The sequence below is a fragment of the Actinia tenebrosa genome, unplaced genomic scaffold (genome assembly GCF_029948245.1).
Source record: "Actinia tenebrosa isolate PJP-AT-01 unplaced genomic scaffold, QUT_ActTen_1.0 PGA_scaffold1__47_contigs__length_23844297, whole genome shotgun sequence".
Taxonomy (NCBI): Eukaryota; Metazoa; Cnidaria; class Anthozoa; order Actiniaria; family Actiniidae; genus Actinia; species Actinia tenebrosa.
In genome coordinates, this window is record NW_028292578.1 from 20,919,745 (window position 1) to 20,936,818 (window position 17,074).

Below are 17,074 nucleotides of genomic sequence, written 5' to 3' on the forward strand. Positions count from 1 at the left end.
AGAAATAATACTTAAGGGAATGACATGCGCCCTGACATGGGAAAACATTGAGTACACTCTAGATTAAGAGGTTCGTTATGTTTACCTTTAAGAAAGCCCATGCTATTCGATACCATCCTTTCTCACTTTCATGTTGTCTGTTTGATGCTGTCATGCTCAAGAAGTCAACCACCTTAAAACGAAACAAAAATCAAGGTTTAGTTTTCTGGTAATCTCGAGAAATGGTGAGAAAATGGTGAGAAACCTGAAATACACATACCTCAAAAAAGATAATAACTTTTGGATCTGCGTCTTTCAGACTCAAAAAATATGAGTAAGATTCGTTAAAAATCAGCACTTCTTCCCAAGATGGAACAACGCACCTGTTGATGGAATAAAATCACACTCTATTTGTAGGTCGTACAATATGTATATAGAGGTGGCAATCCCCCTAGTCATCCCCCTAAACCAAATTTATTAAATTAGGTAGACCTTGTAAATCCCCTAGAAAAGCATCCTTCGACTCATTCATTCCTGAGAATGAATGAGTCAAACATTGCAGCAGTTTAATCTTGTACGAGTTCAAAATCTAAGGGCATTTTCCATTCAAAACCAACTTGCCCAAGTGCACAGGCATTTGATGACTGGCAGTGCTCTAATTGAGTAGAAGGGCTGCCTTTTGCTCTAAAAATATGTGCAATTGAATAGAGCTTTGTTGTGTTACAGATTAGCCAGTGGTCCCACCTCATTTTGAAACATTTGAATGCAGAGCTCCAATGGCTATAATTATTCAATATTTCATTGCACAAAATTTTAATTTTTCAGTATTATTTTCTTGGTCTAATAAGTTACGTGACTTACTTATGCGTCTTGAAGTCAAATGGTTGTGTCATGACAGGCATGATGTAATCCACAGGGGTATCGTGCTTACTCTCGTAAAATGATGTAACATTCCTATTCCTGAATAAAAATGAAATAATGATTTTAGGAAACTAAAATACTGCACTATTTTCCATTGCATTTGAAATTACTTTACACTTACTCAGAAGATTTCTTGACATAGTTTCCAGTTTCACTGTCAACTACATGGACGCGAACCATAGGGTGAGATATCTGTAGGTCTGGCTTAAGTCTGTCAGCACGGTGGACAGTAACAGAAAAAATAAAGCCATCATTGGTTCTTTTTCGTGACTTCTCTCCATCTTTAAAAAAAAAACCAATGACATTCAACTTGGAAATCATTAAGTCTGGTGGGTGTGGTATGTGATGGATGTTAAATGTAGTATGTGTAAGTATGAGGGGGAAATTGGACACCTTAATGGGATCCCACCCCCCTCCCCACTCCTCTCCCATATTCTTCTACATTTTGCCTCATAAAAGGATTACAGTACAGACACACTAAATGGAACCATTTTCACAAAGTTAATCAATCACTGAGAGGGTAGTAGGTGCTTATAACAACTTCCAGATCAAAAATTACAACATAAGTGAGATGACATAGCCTACAAGTAAGGAATATAATTTCCTTGTTATTTATTTACCATGATGTAGCTTTCTTCTTACTCTTTCTCCTCTTCGTTTAGGACTTTTTGAAGCCTTGGAGGCCTCAGTCTAAAAGTGAATAGATTTACAATATGAATGAAAAAATGGATAATGAATGAATGCTTGAGTGAATCCGTAAACAAAGAAATGGATAGTGGAAAAAGGATGGATGGATAGGTGAATTGATGTCTCATGGATGGAGGAGTGGGTAGATAAATGAATAGATGAAATAGGATGGATGGATGGATGGAGGCATGGGTAGATAAATGAATAGATGAAATAGGATAGATGGATGGATGGACAAGTAGGTACATAAATGTATAAATAAAATAGGATAGATGGATGGATGGAGGAGTGGGTAGATAAATGAATAGATAGAATAAATAGGAGGATAAGTGGGCAGATCTTAGTGCGCAAACCTCATCAACAAGTTTCTGGTCTTCATCCTCAAATGCCAGATTTTCTTTTCCACTGTCTTCATTGAATGCTAACTTTCCTGGGGTACGTGTCTTTTTTCTTCTTTTTGACTGGTCATTTTCACCAGGGGTCACAGATAACTCTCTAAAGATTTGACAATAGCAAAAACTTCAACTATTAGCCATTCCAATGTTGAGGAAATAACTGGGTTGATTCTGTGGCATAGCAGTGGATTTTGGGGCTAATAAAGCTGCCATCTGGGAAATATGTCCCCTAAACCAGCCCCGCAATGCACTGCAAAGCCAACTCGACCCAAGTTTTTCTTAATCTCAGAATGGCTAATACAGGCCACAGAAAGACTTTAATTTGTTATATTAACAATCATAACATTTATTGCTGCTATTAGAGGCAACTAATAGTTAAACTCACCCATTTTGAGAGGACTTTGCTCTTCTTGATTTAGATTTTTTGGGTGTGATCTCTTGACTGCTGAGTACATTGTTGTCCTTTTCTTGCATCAATGATCTATAACTTGCTTTGCTTTCTTTCCCTGGAGTGGTGTTATCTGTGTGTGAAAACAATAATTGAAAACAAACTATTTAACGTTTTTTTTATTAGACCACTTTACCTTTGGGCATAATGTTTTGCCCATTTCAGACCATGTGTATTTCCCTAGAATATTATCTCTTTGCTAAACAGTCGTGCATTGAGAAGACCCTTGAATATGGATACGAATAAAACGAAGTCTCAAGTGAATGACATGTGATCTTTATAGCTGAATTAACCAATGAAAAATGGGATAGTCGCTTCCATTGGTAGGTGTGGCAAGGATCTCTCAATTCTCAGGAAGGCCTTGCAAGGCACTATAAGTGATGGAGAGTGCTTCCTCCATCATGAATTCTACAATTGTGGTTCAAAATAACAAATGATATATGTGCCTGTGTACATGAAATAAATAGTATTTTGAACAGATCCTACCTTCTTTGTAAAGATTTGCCTGGATAAGACTCTCTTCCGACTTGGATGGTGTCTTTGCAATTGGACTACCAGTTCTGATTGTTTCAAGCTGCAATTAAAACATACATATTTGATGAGGTTGTCCATACCATTACCATACCAAGGAAATGGGATCCAGGAAATAATATCTCACCCTTTACTCCACTTATCAAATGATGCTGGAAATATTCTTGCTTTCACCATAAAATAAGTAATAATTAGCCTAAGAATGAATTTCTACTGTACCCAGTTCAGTGTACACCTTCAATACGCATGACATATAATTGTGCAATGTTGAATATCGCAAAGTGATTCTCAACATTGAAAATAACAAACAAGTGCATTTGAAAGAAATGCTATGACAATATCTCACCACCGAATCAGCAGTATGTGTCCTCTTCTTTTTCTTCTTTTTTCCAGAACTTTGGATACTACAGAGAAAAATAACAAAAAATATTATAACCATATAAACAGATGGGCTTCTCTTTGTGTTCACTGGCTTATTTTTAATCTTATTAATTCAATCACCATACCTATTTTCTGACACAGCATCTTGTAAAAATGACTCAAATCTTGCTTTTGTCCTTTGTCTTGCTTTAAGCACCCTAGAATCATCATCTCCTGAAAGTACTTCAATATCAAAAAACAAAATTATAATTATTATAAGAATTAATGAATATTTTTAAAACGTACAACATGAGAAAGAAGCCTAATCAAAGAGAAAATTTTATAACATTAAAATTTCAAAATATTTATTTTGCAGTATGGGTTTAATTAACAATTATTCGCACGATTATCGTGTGATAGTGATACTCACATTGGTCAGTTGATCCTGCTATTTCAGCCTAGAGGAAAATGACAAAAGGAAAAAAAGAAAACAATGAAAAAAAAAGAAGCATGGAATATATCATGCACAAATATATTTGTGTAAAATTTCCAGTTTAGAAAAAAATTTTCTTCATAACAAAACTCGAAAAAAAAAGAAGCATGGAATATATCATGCACAAATATATTTGTGTAAAATTTCCAGTTTAGAAAAAAATTTTCTTCATAACAAAACTCTAACTAAGGCAATTTAAATTGTCATTCTCTTAAAAATTGGAAAAGCCCCAACCTTTATGCCGGGGGGGGGGGGGGGAACTCCCATATATGGACTATACAGGGATGATCCGCTGAACAGGGTGTGGTTCTTCGAGCTTTTTGTCATAAACATGGTATGCAAGTTCAAAGTTCTTCCTGAGTTTCCTGTCATATTCAGGGTTTCTACTTTCGTATTGACCGAAACTGGTTATTATGGTTGTAAAAAAACGATACCCAGGATGACATGATAATTGAAACGGGAACTCAGTGCAATTAATTATATCTTTTGTCATGAACAGGGTCTACAAATTTGGGTTTTTTTGTCATAAACAGCTGGGTACCCCTTTCAGAATCCCAGCGGAACACCCCTACCCAAATTCTGCTTCATGCTGCACAAGTATGGTGGGATTTTGATATAAGAGGATACAAAGCTCATTAGGTATGTTTTTTTCCTGAGTAAAGATATGATTCTTTTGGGATTATTAGATGAATAATATAAAATATTTTATACCCCCTGAAGTTTTGATAGCTGTAATGAACTTTTAACTTTAAAGGGTAGTATAATATTCTTTGATTTTCTTAAGATACCTGAGTTTGCAAGTTAGATTTCGATCTTCTGTGTTTCTTTTTCTTGGCAGAACCTTGAAGATTATTCACAAAATAAATATTCCCAACTTTTGAATACAATAACAATTAAACGAGAACACATATACAAACCTTAACTCAATATGATCCTAGCCAGGATTTTTATTTCAAATATAAATCACTAAAGTATATCATAGTAAGCTTATAAATAAAATAAAATAAAATAAGATTCAAACTTTTTTTGATATTTAACTTATTCAAATTTACGAAAACAGCTGATTTGAAATCAAGCTTATCACTTTTTGTACTGGCTTCTTGACAAAATAAAGCCGTCTTTTGTCGTATCTTCGAGTGTATTGAAACCACGGCTAGTAATATCTAACGTACTGCAAATGATAAAGAATTTTAGGAGAAATAATTGAGCTTTTCCTTTTTTCGAAAGGAAGAGAAAAACAAGATCAAACTTGAATTCATTTGAGACTATAAAGTTCTGCACGATACATCAAGCAGGAAAAAAGCTAACATTTACTTCTCTATGCCTAGGACTAAGATATCGTCATGAAAATAATACAAATTATTCATTATTTTACCTGGATCCATATTATTTTCGCAGAAAGTCAAGCAGTTCTTTCAAACCAGATCATAATAATAGAGCTCACTGTAGCGTGTTAATGGCGTCCTTGACGATGCTTGTTACTATTTCCGCCAAATTTCCTTCCACGTTTTAAAAAATGCCCAAAAATTCAATTAAAATAACAACAGATACTTTTGGACCTGGTATATAAGTAGTTGTTGTTAAGAAAATAAAAAGATTTTAGAAGAAAATGAGAAAATTCGAAGACCGTTTGAAAATCGTTGTTTTGTTTTACAGGAATGTACGAGAAATCGCGGGCGCGTTTACCACAGGGAACCCAAGAATAGAGATCGCATTCTTCCCGCCAAACTTTAATTTGTCCAAAATTGGATTTTTTTGAAGGTTATAATTCAGGTGGTGGTCATAGTAATAAAGCACAATTTGAGCGCGCGTACACTTGCGTGCCCGAATAAGACTAAAAGGTGCAATGTTACTAGATAAACGATATCACTGGATGGAAATGATACCATATATCCCGATATTACTGGATGAAATGGTACCATATAGTCTGATATTACTGGATGAAATGGTAATAAATATCCTGATAATATTACTGGATGAAATGGTACCAAATATCCTGATTATATTACTGGATGGAATGGTACCAAATATCCTGCTATTACCGGATGGAAATGGTACCGAATATCCCAATACTACTGGATGGAAATGGTATCATATATCCTGATATTACGGAGGGAAAACAAGGTTCATTCATGGTATTTATTGATTCAACTTCGACTTGGTTATATCCTGATACATAAAAAATGATGTAGCGCGAAAGTGGAAATGGTAATGCACTCTTTATATAGCAGTTTTATAATTACAATCTGTACATACCATTGAAGCTAAATAATTTATTTATCCTTGTTCGTCTAAATTATAGAGATATTCATATGATATTTACAGGTACTGTAGCGGTTTTTATATGAGTAGGAAACGATTAAAACATAGAAAAGACTTCAGCTATCTTTAATTATATTTATCCAGTCACGGATACCGCAAAATACGACTCGGCTAAAGTACGAAGTCCTACGAATTTATCTCATCGCTTCCCACTAAGAAAACATAGTCTGTCGTTCCCACTCATACGGTGAAAAACCCGCTTTATTCTTGCAGTAGTCGTTCAGCGGTGTCCACGAGGACACGCCCATCACGGTCTTTCATGCGTAGTCTTCCTGTACTGTATCTTGTTTCTGTTCTTCCATCAGGGTAAACTGTCTTGACGGTACCGTCTGGATATTCACGTCTCTGGTGATTAAAGACGATATAAGGGATATTGTCAAAGCGATACGATTGTAATCTTGCAGGACCCGACTTAGAGGGGAGGGGTGGAATTACCCGATATCTACCACCTCTGGAATTTGTCTTCAAATGTCTTTTAAACTAAATCTAAAATGACAGAATGAATTCACGGTCCGTTTCAAGGTATTTCAAACAACTTTTCATGAAACAGACACTACGGACACCCAACGGACATCCAGTATCGAGATTCACTAGTGTAAGTGCTGTTGATGTAGTAATTAATACCTTATAGTGTTTGGTGTGGACCTCCCTTTGGCCGTTGGGGAATTCTATAATTCTTTCTCCGTCTCCAGCACGCATGCGCTGGATGGTACCGTCCGCAAACACGCATTCCTCAGTGCCATCGACGTACAAGTACTTGATGGTCTGATCTGGAAAGATGATTTCTTTGGTTCCATCCACGTAGTGTTTCTCGATTTGGTTACTACAGAGATGAATGTATAACGTCATTGATCAGAGAATGCTAGTGTAGGTACCATGACGGGAGGGGTTCGGGGATTAAGTTCACGCCATTTTTGTGCCCGTTCACCACGAACGCATGTCGAACAAAAACGAGAGGGAAATTGAGAGAAATTGCCTGAAATGGAATAATGATATTTTTCCATTGCCATCTCCCCTCCCCCCCCAAAAAAAACACCGAGAACAACACCCATGCCAATGCCTCTCTGAAATATTTTATCATTCTGGACTCCCTTGGATCACTTAGCTAATTATAATTGGTATACTACTGTCTTACTTTGGGAACTGCAGAACCTCCAGTCCATCTGGATATGTTGTGTGTGTTGTTTTGGCATCAGAGTAGTAGTACACCTAAGATGAGTAATAAAAAATAGACATTATTATACTCACATTGCGCAAGGATACGAGCCTTTCTTGTGCAACCACCATGTTTTCAGGAAAAATAAATTTTAACCGTGCACAGTCAGTTTGTATTAAGAGATAAGACGATGAGTTTGCCCACACAGTTTTACCCGCGTATAAACACAGGCGGACATTCATGAGACTTACTTCAGGTAAGTGATACCTGGCCTCCCACGCAGACGTTACTAGGGTCGTCACGTCGTCATGCAATATTTCTTTTAGGGAGAAAAAGTTGCGTGACGAACCAAAGAATGTCTGCGTTAGAGGGTTAATATTGTTGAAGTACACCTGTGATCACGGATGTAACCACTGTACATACCACTCGCTGGTCAGGGAAAACTTGCTTGATGTCTCCATTGAAGAAAGACACGATAATAGTCTGTCCATCGGTACTGATCTCTTTCCTTGTGCCGTTAGAAAACATTATGACACGTGACCCATCAGGCTTTACATGTTCGACCTAAAAACAAAAGGTAATGCGTAGTAAAACCTGGTTCCTCCTTTATGTGATATGGTTAAAGGGAACAACGGTGTTGTGGCGATAGTGCACTCGCCTATCCCTCTGGGTTCTCGAGCTTCATTCCTTGACTCGAAATAGCTTGCCAGTTTACAACAAGGTTCCCCTTACGACGTATAAGCTTTTCGAAGTCAACAAAATCCGCTCCAAAAGACGAGAAACATGGGAAGGAGAAAACATTTTCTGGTTTAAATTTTGAATGAAACAGAGCAAGGCGATGAGGCTACGAGCAGATCACGAGAAAGTACCGATCCTTTGTCGAACATAATCAGTGCTTTCCCGAGACACACAAAGAGACAACTGGCTGTTAAATAAAATTGGCTGTCATACCTTGCCATCCGGGTGCTCAATTTCTTGTAAAGCCAGTCTCTTCATTCCAGGAATAACTGACGCAATTCCTGTGATATTGTTTTTGCTTTTCAACTGTTCTCCACTCTCTGATTGTTTTGGGCCAGCATCGCTTGTATTTACCATGCTTTTACCTCGGGGTGACTGTTTACTGGTCGAGTCATTCGCTATTGTCTTATTGTTATTGTTCATATCTATCGCTGTGTTTTCATGGCTAAATATTAATGAACATTTCAGTTAGTCTCTACAATCAATAATGTGATGTAACTTCCCCGTTTTGGCGCGAACATGAAAGCACGCGCGCTTGCCGGGGAGTTCCTTTCCCGCCAAAGAACTTCCACTTTTGACGCTAACAGGAAAAGATGCGCGCTTGCTACAGGGAAGTCTTAAAAGTAAGCAGATAATAATTTCTGTCATTAATTCGGCTGGTTTTTTTGAATTTATTTTCTATTTTTATTTTTTGTAGGGCAGATTTTTAATAAACCAGCTATCAGTAGATTTTTGCACTCGCGCCGCTATGGTTTGGCGTTTTGTCAACTTACCTTTTCAGAGGGCTTGGCTTGTACTGCGGTGTTTGTCTGATAGTTTCCTCTTTTTGCATCACTTCATAGTTTAGTGGATGGTTGAGGGCTTCGTTCCTAGCTGCAGAAGAAGATTTTAAAAAAATGTGAGAACTTGTTTCTCTCCTTTTATCCCTTTAAAAGGTTACAAGATATCTCACCTGGTTCTGCAGGTTTTATGGTCTTACGGAGCGCCACATCTCTTGGCTTTGCTTCTTCGTTCTCCTTAGCCTGAAAATGCAAAAGATAATAAGCCGGCTTAGAGCTGTTTTCTTATTTCATATTTCTTAAGGATGGTTATCACAAATGGCAGAATCTAAATCGGAGTCGAAAGTAGCTTATGACAAAGTGAAAATCAGGAGAGTCATTTTCGTAGTCAGAAGCGCTTTGGAATCGGAAGGTTTACTTTTTTTGGCGTGTGTTTATTTATGCTTATGACAAGTGCTGTTCGCTTGCAATTTAATGCATGAACTGCTTCCGAACCTCATCCCGACTACGATGCAAGTGCGGAAAACCACTTTATTCGGCAACAGTACGTATTAACATCCAACCTTCATTTCGTCATTTCTCCATTTTTCCAGTCGATATTTTTCCAGTAATTTCACTTCTTCCTGGAGCTCTTTGTTCTGTTCTTCCAAAGCCTCGATTCGGCTACGATACCGAGAACTTGCCGCTGACCATCGAGATTCACGACGCTTTATTTCCTCTTGCAACTCTGCTGCCTGGAAATGTATGTAATATTTGTTTCAGTAATGCACCACAAAGTATCGTTACCACTTGAAAAAAAAACACACACACAGCTTACAACACGCCAGTCGTCTTGCCACAACGAAAAGCGCAGCTTCTATGGAGTAATAGAACTACGCGCACCACTCTAATCACGCCTTGAAAATCCAGAAAATAACTACACTGAGCGCAAATAAAACTAATAGCGAAACTTTTAATGGACTCTACGGTGAATGCACAACACACCAGGCTGTCAATGTATGACATACTGCATGAAGCGCAACTTCTACGACGCTCGGCAAACAGTATAACGCACCATACGCAGTGTGCGTTGCACAGGGCACGTACCACAAAGTGTGCTCCATACTCCAGGCCGCGAAAATAAAAATACCACATCTTCCAACAATATGCAAATAAATATCCACACACCTGTGATCGTAGTGCTTCTATCTCTTCGCGCTCTTTTTTATCAGGATTATTTCTGGTCGCTTTTTGATACTTTTCAAATGTCCTTCGTTCTCGTCTAGGAAAAAAAAAAAAAAAAAAAAAATTAAAAATACAAGATTATGATTTTTGAGCTATTGCACCTTGTACTATCCACCTTCTTTCTCTAGTTCTCGTTCTCTGACTCACCGTAGCTTCTGCATTTCTTCTTCTCTGAACTTCTCGAGACGCTCTAATTCCTCTGTCTTCTGTTTTTCGAACGAATCGATTTCTTTCTGGAATCTCTTTAGACCCTGACACAATACAAAGATCTTAATTTGAGCGAATTCATCCATAATCTTGAGGGGCCTTATTTTGAATATGCTTAACTTTTCATCTACCATTTCTTGATTTTCTTTACTCATGGTTTTTTTGTTTTGTTTTGTTAAAAAGGTCCTTATTGCGCAAAACTAGGTAAAGATAAGTTGTACTGCTGAAGTAACCCAATGATAAAATTCCGAGCGAGCGCTGTGCATAGAAAATCAATCGGAGGGGGAAAAAACCCGACCTCAACGGGGTTTAAAATCGGCTGACATCATCAGTCAAACTAAACTAAGTGCAGTAAACAACACAAGAGAAAAAATATCATATGCCGGGACTAAAAAAATAAGCGTAGTTTTAGTGGTACCTCGTCTCGTTCGTTTCTTATCTTGGCCAACGCCTTGTTCTCAGTACGGAACTTGCTGATCTCTTCTTCGAGTTCTTTTAGTTTCTCTTGAACTTCTCTGCATGGTCCACTGTCTGTTACAACAGGGACAGTAGGTGGGTTGTTGACTTGGTTTTCTTCAACCTACACATGGAGCGACAAAGTTAAAGGAATAGACTAGCAAAGCACTAACTTCAACATAGAGTCTGTGAGGAAAATTACAGATGGTACATTCAAGATACGGAGTTTAGTGCATCAGAACGCAAGATTTCTTTCTGTCCAATGCGAGTGCTGGGACATGGCACGATACATAATGTGGATTTTATACGAACGTGAATACGAACGTGAAAAAAAAAAAAGACAACAAACGAATACAAAAACAAACAAACAAACAAACGAACGCGGGCTAAACCACACCGTTACCTTGCCCCGCATATTTTTTCAAAATCATATATGTATTTCATCGGCATAGCTGAATAAATTTTCTTCGTACTTAAAGTCAGATGAACAGAAAAGCTAAGTTTCTATATTTCTCAAGTTGTTAATTGCTACCTTCGGCTTTGGTTTTAGTTTAGGGAAAAGCTTTGACACCAGTGCAGAGGTCGGAGGAGTGGACGTGACGTCACTCTTGTTACCAGGACTACTCGTTTGCTGATATTCACTTCTGTTGGTTGAATCACGTGGTATAATCGTTTTCAGGGAAGTGTTTAATGGAAATATGTCAATAATGGTGACGTCAGTATCATCGCTGTCTTCATCACTGTCGGTGTCATTTTGGTTCGTTTGCGCTTTTATCTCTCCCCAGGCTTCTTGGTCATCGAATTCATCTGGTGACGTCAATGCAGGAACTGACGATTGTACTGAAGCCTCTATAGAAGAAAAGGATTGGTAAAATAACTGTAGAAATAGAATATTTAACATGTAAATTGATTCCCCAAAGGAAGTCTTTAATACCTGGAGCACAAGATCCATGTTGAGGTTGGTTCATATGATGGGGGAGTTGATCAGTGCCAGGGGAAGAGGATTCATCGTCATATGAGTCTATCTCTTGTAATGTGGTATCGTTATCATCGTCTTCTTCTTCTTCATTGCTTTCATTGTCTGTCGATATAATCATGTCAATCAGACAATAACGAACTTTGAATCACTTTAAATCTGGGTCAATGTAACTAGAAACACAGGACTAACAAGTGCAAACACAAGCGTCATTGCGCACTTCATCAAACCAAATCCTGATACAAGTACCAGAGAAAATTTCTGATTTTTGTTCACTTGTGTCCAGGTTAGATACATCTTTAGGGGAGGGGAGGGTGCTGAGGTATCTGACAAAGTTTTTACCTGTTGTGCTGGCATCTTCAACAGACGACATGCTGCCTGCCTGACTACCAACAATAACTGAGCCGCTACCCCTTCCTTCTCCACTGCCATAGCCTGTGTCTACAGGACTTAGGATACTGGGCACCTGGGAATCTGTGGACAAAACCAAACAGCCAAAAAATTCATAATAGTTTGTTTTATCAACCATTAATTCAATAGATATTAAAAATTATAAATGCTTCTCCAGTAATTCCAGGACTGACTGCCAGATTTTGTGCAATTTAATTAGCAAGAGAAAATTGATAATTTGTGCCCAAACTGGTTTTGATGATAGAATATCTGTGAAAGCAACTACGAAATATGAATCCAATCCTCCTATTAATTTCAGATAAACATGAAAATGTTCAAAATAATGTACCTAACATTTTAGGCATTGCAAAAATGTTGTTAGAAGGGAATAATTATCTTTGCACAAACTGGTTTAAATGATGTGTAATCAAATGCCCTACCTCTGCTTGTTGTAACAATATTCTCCATTTTCCTGACAAAAGCAGTTTGATGTCCTGGCTTTTGTGACCTCGCCTTTTCTAGGACCTTGACAACGAGGGATGAGTTAGACGAGAATGAAGCATTAGCAGCTGCCTGTTCAAGCATTTCAAACTCCTCAAGGTCTTCATCCTCTTTCTGATGAAAACAAGAAAAACACAAGCTGTTAACACATTTTTTTTTAATGAAGTGATTCCTTCTCTTGACTTGTAAATGCTCTAGAAGTTAGTAGAGAACGGAAATTGCTTACTATTTCTTCCCATTCTTTTTCTTGTTTGTCAAAGGAAAGATCTAAACTGGTAAGAGGAGACAGTAAGGGTGATCCATCTCTCCTGTAAAGAAACAACATAGCATTGCATAGGAAATGATATCCTAATTTACCCTTTTGGAAAATCCATCCATTCCCATTTATCCATCCATTCCCATCTATCCATCCATTCCCATCTATCCATCCATTCCCAACTATCCATCCATTCCCAACTATCCATCCATTCCCATCTATCCATCCATTCCCATCTATCCATCCATTCCCATCTATCCATCCATTCCCATCTATCCATCCATTCCCAACTATCCATCCATTCCCATCTATCCATCCATTACCATCTATCCCATCTATTCCCATCCATCCATTACCATCTATCCATCCATTCACCTATACATCCATACACTCATTTTGCCATCCATTTCTCCATCTGCCCATTTCTTCATCCATCCATCCATCCATATCTATGCAATTAATTATTTTATCCATCCTACCATTTATATATCAATCATCTATCCCTTAATTTTACCATCCATAAATTAATCAGTCCATCCATTATTTAATCTATCATCTATCTCAATAACCCATTATAAACATACCTAACAGAGGTGAGTGTTGTCTTGGTAACGGCTCCTTTTGTCTTGGTAACAGCTCCTGTTGTCTTGGTAACAGCTCCTGTTGTCTTGGTGATAGGTATGCCATTAGCCAAAGAGCTGAATGGTCCAATAACACGTGATGCTAGCACACTAGAACCATAAGCCTGGGAAGATGGCTTAGGAAGTTGATTGCTTGGTGCAGAGGGTGCTGTTCTCCCAGCAATCTTCCTTTGAACCTGAAGACAAAAGACAAATCATATTAGACTCCCCTAATCATGCTCTCTTCTTGATTGAATGAGAGTATGTCATACTACAAGTCTCATTACTTCATCTATGTTCCCAAGTCGGGGAACTAGTCAACAGGCAAGTGTCTCGCCCTCGAGACATACGCTGCTAATACATCATCTTTCACCGCTCAGTCCAAATGGTCAGGTCGCTGGTTCGAGCCCCTCAGACACCACATGTGAATTGAGTTTGTTTGATGTGTCATCCTCTCTCTTGCCACAAGGGTTTTTCTCTGGGTTCTCCAGTTTCCCTCCCTCCATAAAAATCAACATGTGAGTTTAGAGTGGTGTGTGTCAATAGAATATTCACAAGTAGTAATGATTGTGTATGGAAAATACATGGCTCCACTAGCTTATGACTCTAAAGCATACCACATATTTTAAAAAATTATTTATTTTATTCATTTGCCTGTGAATGAAAAAATTTATTTTCTAAATACTTTACCTTGTTTTGAGGTACAGCCAGCAGCTGTTTAGAAGACCCCTTAGGTTCTTGTCTAACAGGAGGATTATTCATTATATTTCTTTCTTCTTTATGCGTTCTTGACACCTGCTGTAATGAAGGAAGGCCTGAAGATGGTTTTTGATTGACAGTTTTTTGTTTGTTTAGGTTTGTTGGCTTCATGTTGAATCGTGCTAAGCCTTGACCTTTTCTTAGGAATTTCTTTTGTGGTTTGACTGGACTTGGAGAGTTTTGTCGTGTACCTTGGTTCTTTAAAATGAGAGAAACAAGTATTAATAAAATGTAAATCCTAAAAATGCTTGTGAAAAAATGGTAGAAGTAGGAAAGAGGTGCTCATGGAAAAGCTGATTTGAAGTTGCAATTTGAACCTTCAAGAGTAAAAATTAATGCTAGTCAATCTTTTACCTGTTCATTTGACAGTTCTCTTTCCAAGAGTTCTTCAAATGTAGTAGCTTTAGCAGCACCTAAAATAGATCCAAAATGTCAAGTCATTAAAATTAAGTCCTCATATTTTATTACTATTATCATAAGCTTTGTCATCATCATCAGCATCATCATCATCAATCAATTTAATCACTACTCATTATAGTTACCCTGAGTACCATCAAGTCCACCATGTCTTTACATCATCACCATCATCAATGATTCAAAATCAATGTAATTTGAACCTCTATTTAATTGATATACTTATTTTCATCAACCTTACCTATTCCAGGGTTGATTGGACGTTCTTCATCATTCATTGCAGCCTGAGAACAGAACAAAAAAAATTTGTTGTGTTTTCAGCTTACATATGTTTTCATAAATTTTGTTGTGTTTTCAGCTCAGCTTACATATATAATTATTATTCATAAAGTGCAAAAATTCCTCCACACATTCTCACATAGTAATCTTACCTTGGTATGACCAGGATCCACCCTTTCACGGACAGTATTTTCCAGGTCTGAATTCCCATCTTCATCACTCTGGTCTTCTTCTTCTTCAACATCCTTTCTTCTTTGCTCATTCTCTATCTCTGTGCTGCAGGTTTCAGAGACATCATCTTCGATGGGATAAACCCCACTCATTGTATCACAATCAGATTGGTAATCAGGTTGAGATTCGAGATCACTTTGATCCTCTAAGGACATTGCATCATAGTCTCTTTCTTTCTCATATTCTGGAATTTTTCTCTGTAGTGCTTGATTGGGAGACTTGAAGAAACATAGTATTTTTAAAGTCATAATAAAGATTAGTCTAAAGGTAACTAAACTACAAAGCAGACAGTTATCTTACTGAGACAACAAAGTTAATCAATTATAACAGAGAACAAAAACAACAATGCATTCCAGGGTAAGACAGACTTAATAAATAAGGAGCAAGCAATGATCGAAGCCTAGATCTGATTATGTTTCTGAAAACCAACTTAAATGATATCAACAACTCTTGGGAATGAAACAATATTGTGATTGGCTAAAGTCAGTATGATCCTGAATCCTGCTCTTTCATCATTGGCTAAAGTTTGCATAACTTTTCAAAACTGGCCCAAATAAGAAGTTAGGGATGGTGAAAAAAATTAGTTTAGATATACATCATCAAGGTTTGGTAGCATGTATCAATCAATTGGAGACAGAGGGGGATGGGGATTTTTTCCTATGTTAAAGATTAACAAACTTACTAGATTCAGGGCATTCTGCTGCATTAAAGGATTAGTAGGTCCACTCAGACCAAAATCTTCAGGACTACAAATATGAGGTCTACTGTAAGAAGTTGGACTCATGAACTGCATTGGAGTCATTAGTACAGGACTTTGTGCACAGGAATTACTAGGTGGCGATCCCTGTATGTGATAGATGTCTTGTTGTCCAACATACGAAGCTGGATTAACCAAAGATGTTTCTATCTTTTCTTGGGTTTTTAAAGACTTGAAAAATGATTCCATTGAGGTATTACTTTTTTGTTCATTTATTTCTTTTCCATTTGTATTGTTGAACGGAGATGGCTTGCCTGTTCTCTGACAGTCTCCAGGACCGTTAGCTGTTGTGCTAGGTGATCCAGTACTAACCACAGCCTTCTGGTACAGCAATTGTAGCTTTTCTTGTTGCATTTTGAGGGTTGCCATTTGCTCCTGTTGTTGTTTATACATGCTCTCTTGTTGTTGCTGCTGCCATTGACGTAGTTGTCTAAATTTCTTTAACAACTCTGGTTGAACTTTTTCATTTTGCTTGTTTGTTTGGATAAGGCTGTTCCTTGGTTGAAGAGGTTGTTGTAGCTGTTGAACTATAAGGAAAACAAGTTAACTTTTTTATGTGAGTATATGTACAAAGATTAAAGATAATGATTTAAAATTGTCTGATAAGATCAACAAATGACAATATACAAGATCGTACGAAGTACAAGTGAATATGGCAGAACTTACCTATATTATCGTCAAGTTTTCTAACATTTTCTTGGAAAGGCTTGAACGCAGCCGTTTGTCCTTGATTTGAATTATTTAAAGACAGGACATCAGCTGTGGCTAATAGTTTTGCACCTGGATTCTCGTGAACATCCGACGCACCTGGCGGGCTGTTCTCTTTCTGATACCCTGTGGATTTATCATTGCTCCAAGATAAAGGATCCATATTTCTATAACCTTGATCCTCTAATCCATAGAGATATTATTTAAAGCTAGATCGAAGGAACAGAAAGATCGTAAGCTTGATTTCTCTTCAAAACAAAATGAAAGGTTTTCACCTTCATGAAGACAATAGCTCACAAATCACATGACAACAATCCTCGATATTGTCCAAATCTTCCATCCACGAGCAATCCAATGTATCAAAGTATTAACATATAAGCTTTGAATATCAAAACTTGGGTTAAAAATCAAGAATTACTGCAGATAAAGTTTGGTAAAGTTTGACATTCCTTTACATCAAAACGCGCCATTTTTTGAATGAGCTTTG

At 37.4% G+C, this 17,074-nt stretch overlaps 2 protein-coding genes across 4 annotated transcripts in view; both read right to left on the reverse strand.

The window, feature by feature from the left end:
• The window catches only part of LOC116288793 (jouberin), a 28,562-nt gene extending 23,027 nt beyond the window's left edge, over positions 1 to 5,535 (reverse strand). Inside the window, exons 1-9 of one of the 3 annotated variants that reach the window (XM_089032403.1) lie at positions 5,190 to 5,535; positions 4,603 to 4,655; positions 3,752 to 3,779; positions 3,468 to 3,564; positions 3,308 to 3,365; positions 2,917 to 3,004; positions 2,368 to 2,503; positions 1,941 to 2,082; positions 1,521 to 1,590 (exon numbers count right to left, since the gene is read on the reverse strand). In XM_089032403.1, the coding sequence (XP_088888529.1) occupies positions 1,521 to 1,590; positions 1,941 to 2,082; positions 2,368 to 2,503; positions 2,917 to 3,004; positions 3,308 to 3,365; positions 3,468 to 3,564; positions 3,752 to 3,779; positions 4,603 to 4,655; positions 5,190 to 5,199 (682 nt within the window). In that variant the 5' untranslated portion in view covers positions 5,200 to 5,535. Of the gene's footprint in view, positions 1 to 85; positions 180 to 1,520; positions 1,591 to 1,940; positions 2,083 to 2,367; positions 2,504 to 2,916; positions 3,005 to 3,307; positions 3,366 to 3,467; positions 3,565 to 3,751; positions 3,780 to 4,602; positions 4,656 to 5,189 lie in introns of those variants that run through there. The other 2 variants (XM_089032402.1, XM_089032400.1) reach the window with 2 other exon arrangements.
• Positions 5,536 to 5,939: 404 nt separating this feature from the next.
• On the reverse strand, positions 5,940 to 17,047 carry LOC116288792 (centrosomal P4.1-associated protein). Its single transcript, XM_089033350.1, has 23 exons — positions 16,546 to 17,047; positions 15,805 to 16,406; positions 15,044 to 15,340; positions 14,854 to 14,896; positions 14,553 to 14,611; positions 14,130 to 14,396; positions 13,404 to 13,636; positions 12,790 to 12,871; positions 12,503 to 12,677; positions 12,015 to 12,146; positions 11,631 to 11,777; positions 11,229 to 11,545; positions 10,659 to 10,820; positions 10,181 to 10,284; positions 9,977 to 10,070; positions 9,373 to 9,543; positions 8,983 to 9,052; positions 8,804 to 8,903; positions 8,244 to 8,475; positions 7,716 to 7,856; positions 7,272 to 7,345; positions 6,761 to 6,959; positions 5,940 to 6,481 (listed from the first exon to the last, which is right to left on the reverse strand). Exons 1-23 carry the CDS (start codon positions 16,748 to 16,750, stop codon positions 6,338 to 6,340), a joined length of 4,050 nt encoding a protein of 1,349 aa, XP_088889476.1. The 5' UTR covers positions 16,751 to 17,047; the 3' UTR covers positions 5,940 to 6,337.
• Between the last annotated feature and the right edge of the window lie 27 nt (positions 17,048 to 17,074).

What these genes read in the sequence shown, in the direction of transcription:
- LOC116288792 (XM_089033350.1), bottom strand. Translation starts at nt 16,750, where the DNA reads ATGGATCCTTTATCTTGGAGCAATGATAAATCCACAGGGTATCAGAAA. An exon ending in GAAGAAATGCAGAAGCTACG is followed by an intron (nt 10,071 to 10,180) that starts GTGAGTCAGAGA and finishes TTTTTTTCCTAG; the next exon opens with ACGAGAACGAAGGACATTTG. An exon ending in GAGGTTCTGCAGTTCCCAAA is followed by an intron (nt 6,960 to 7,271) that starts GTAAGACAGTAG and finishes TCATCTCTGTAG; the next exon opens with TAACCAAATCGAGAAACACT.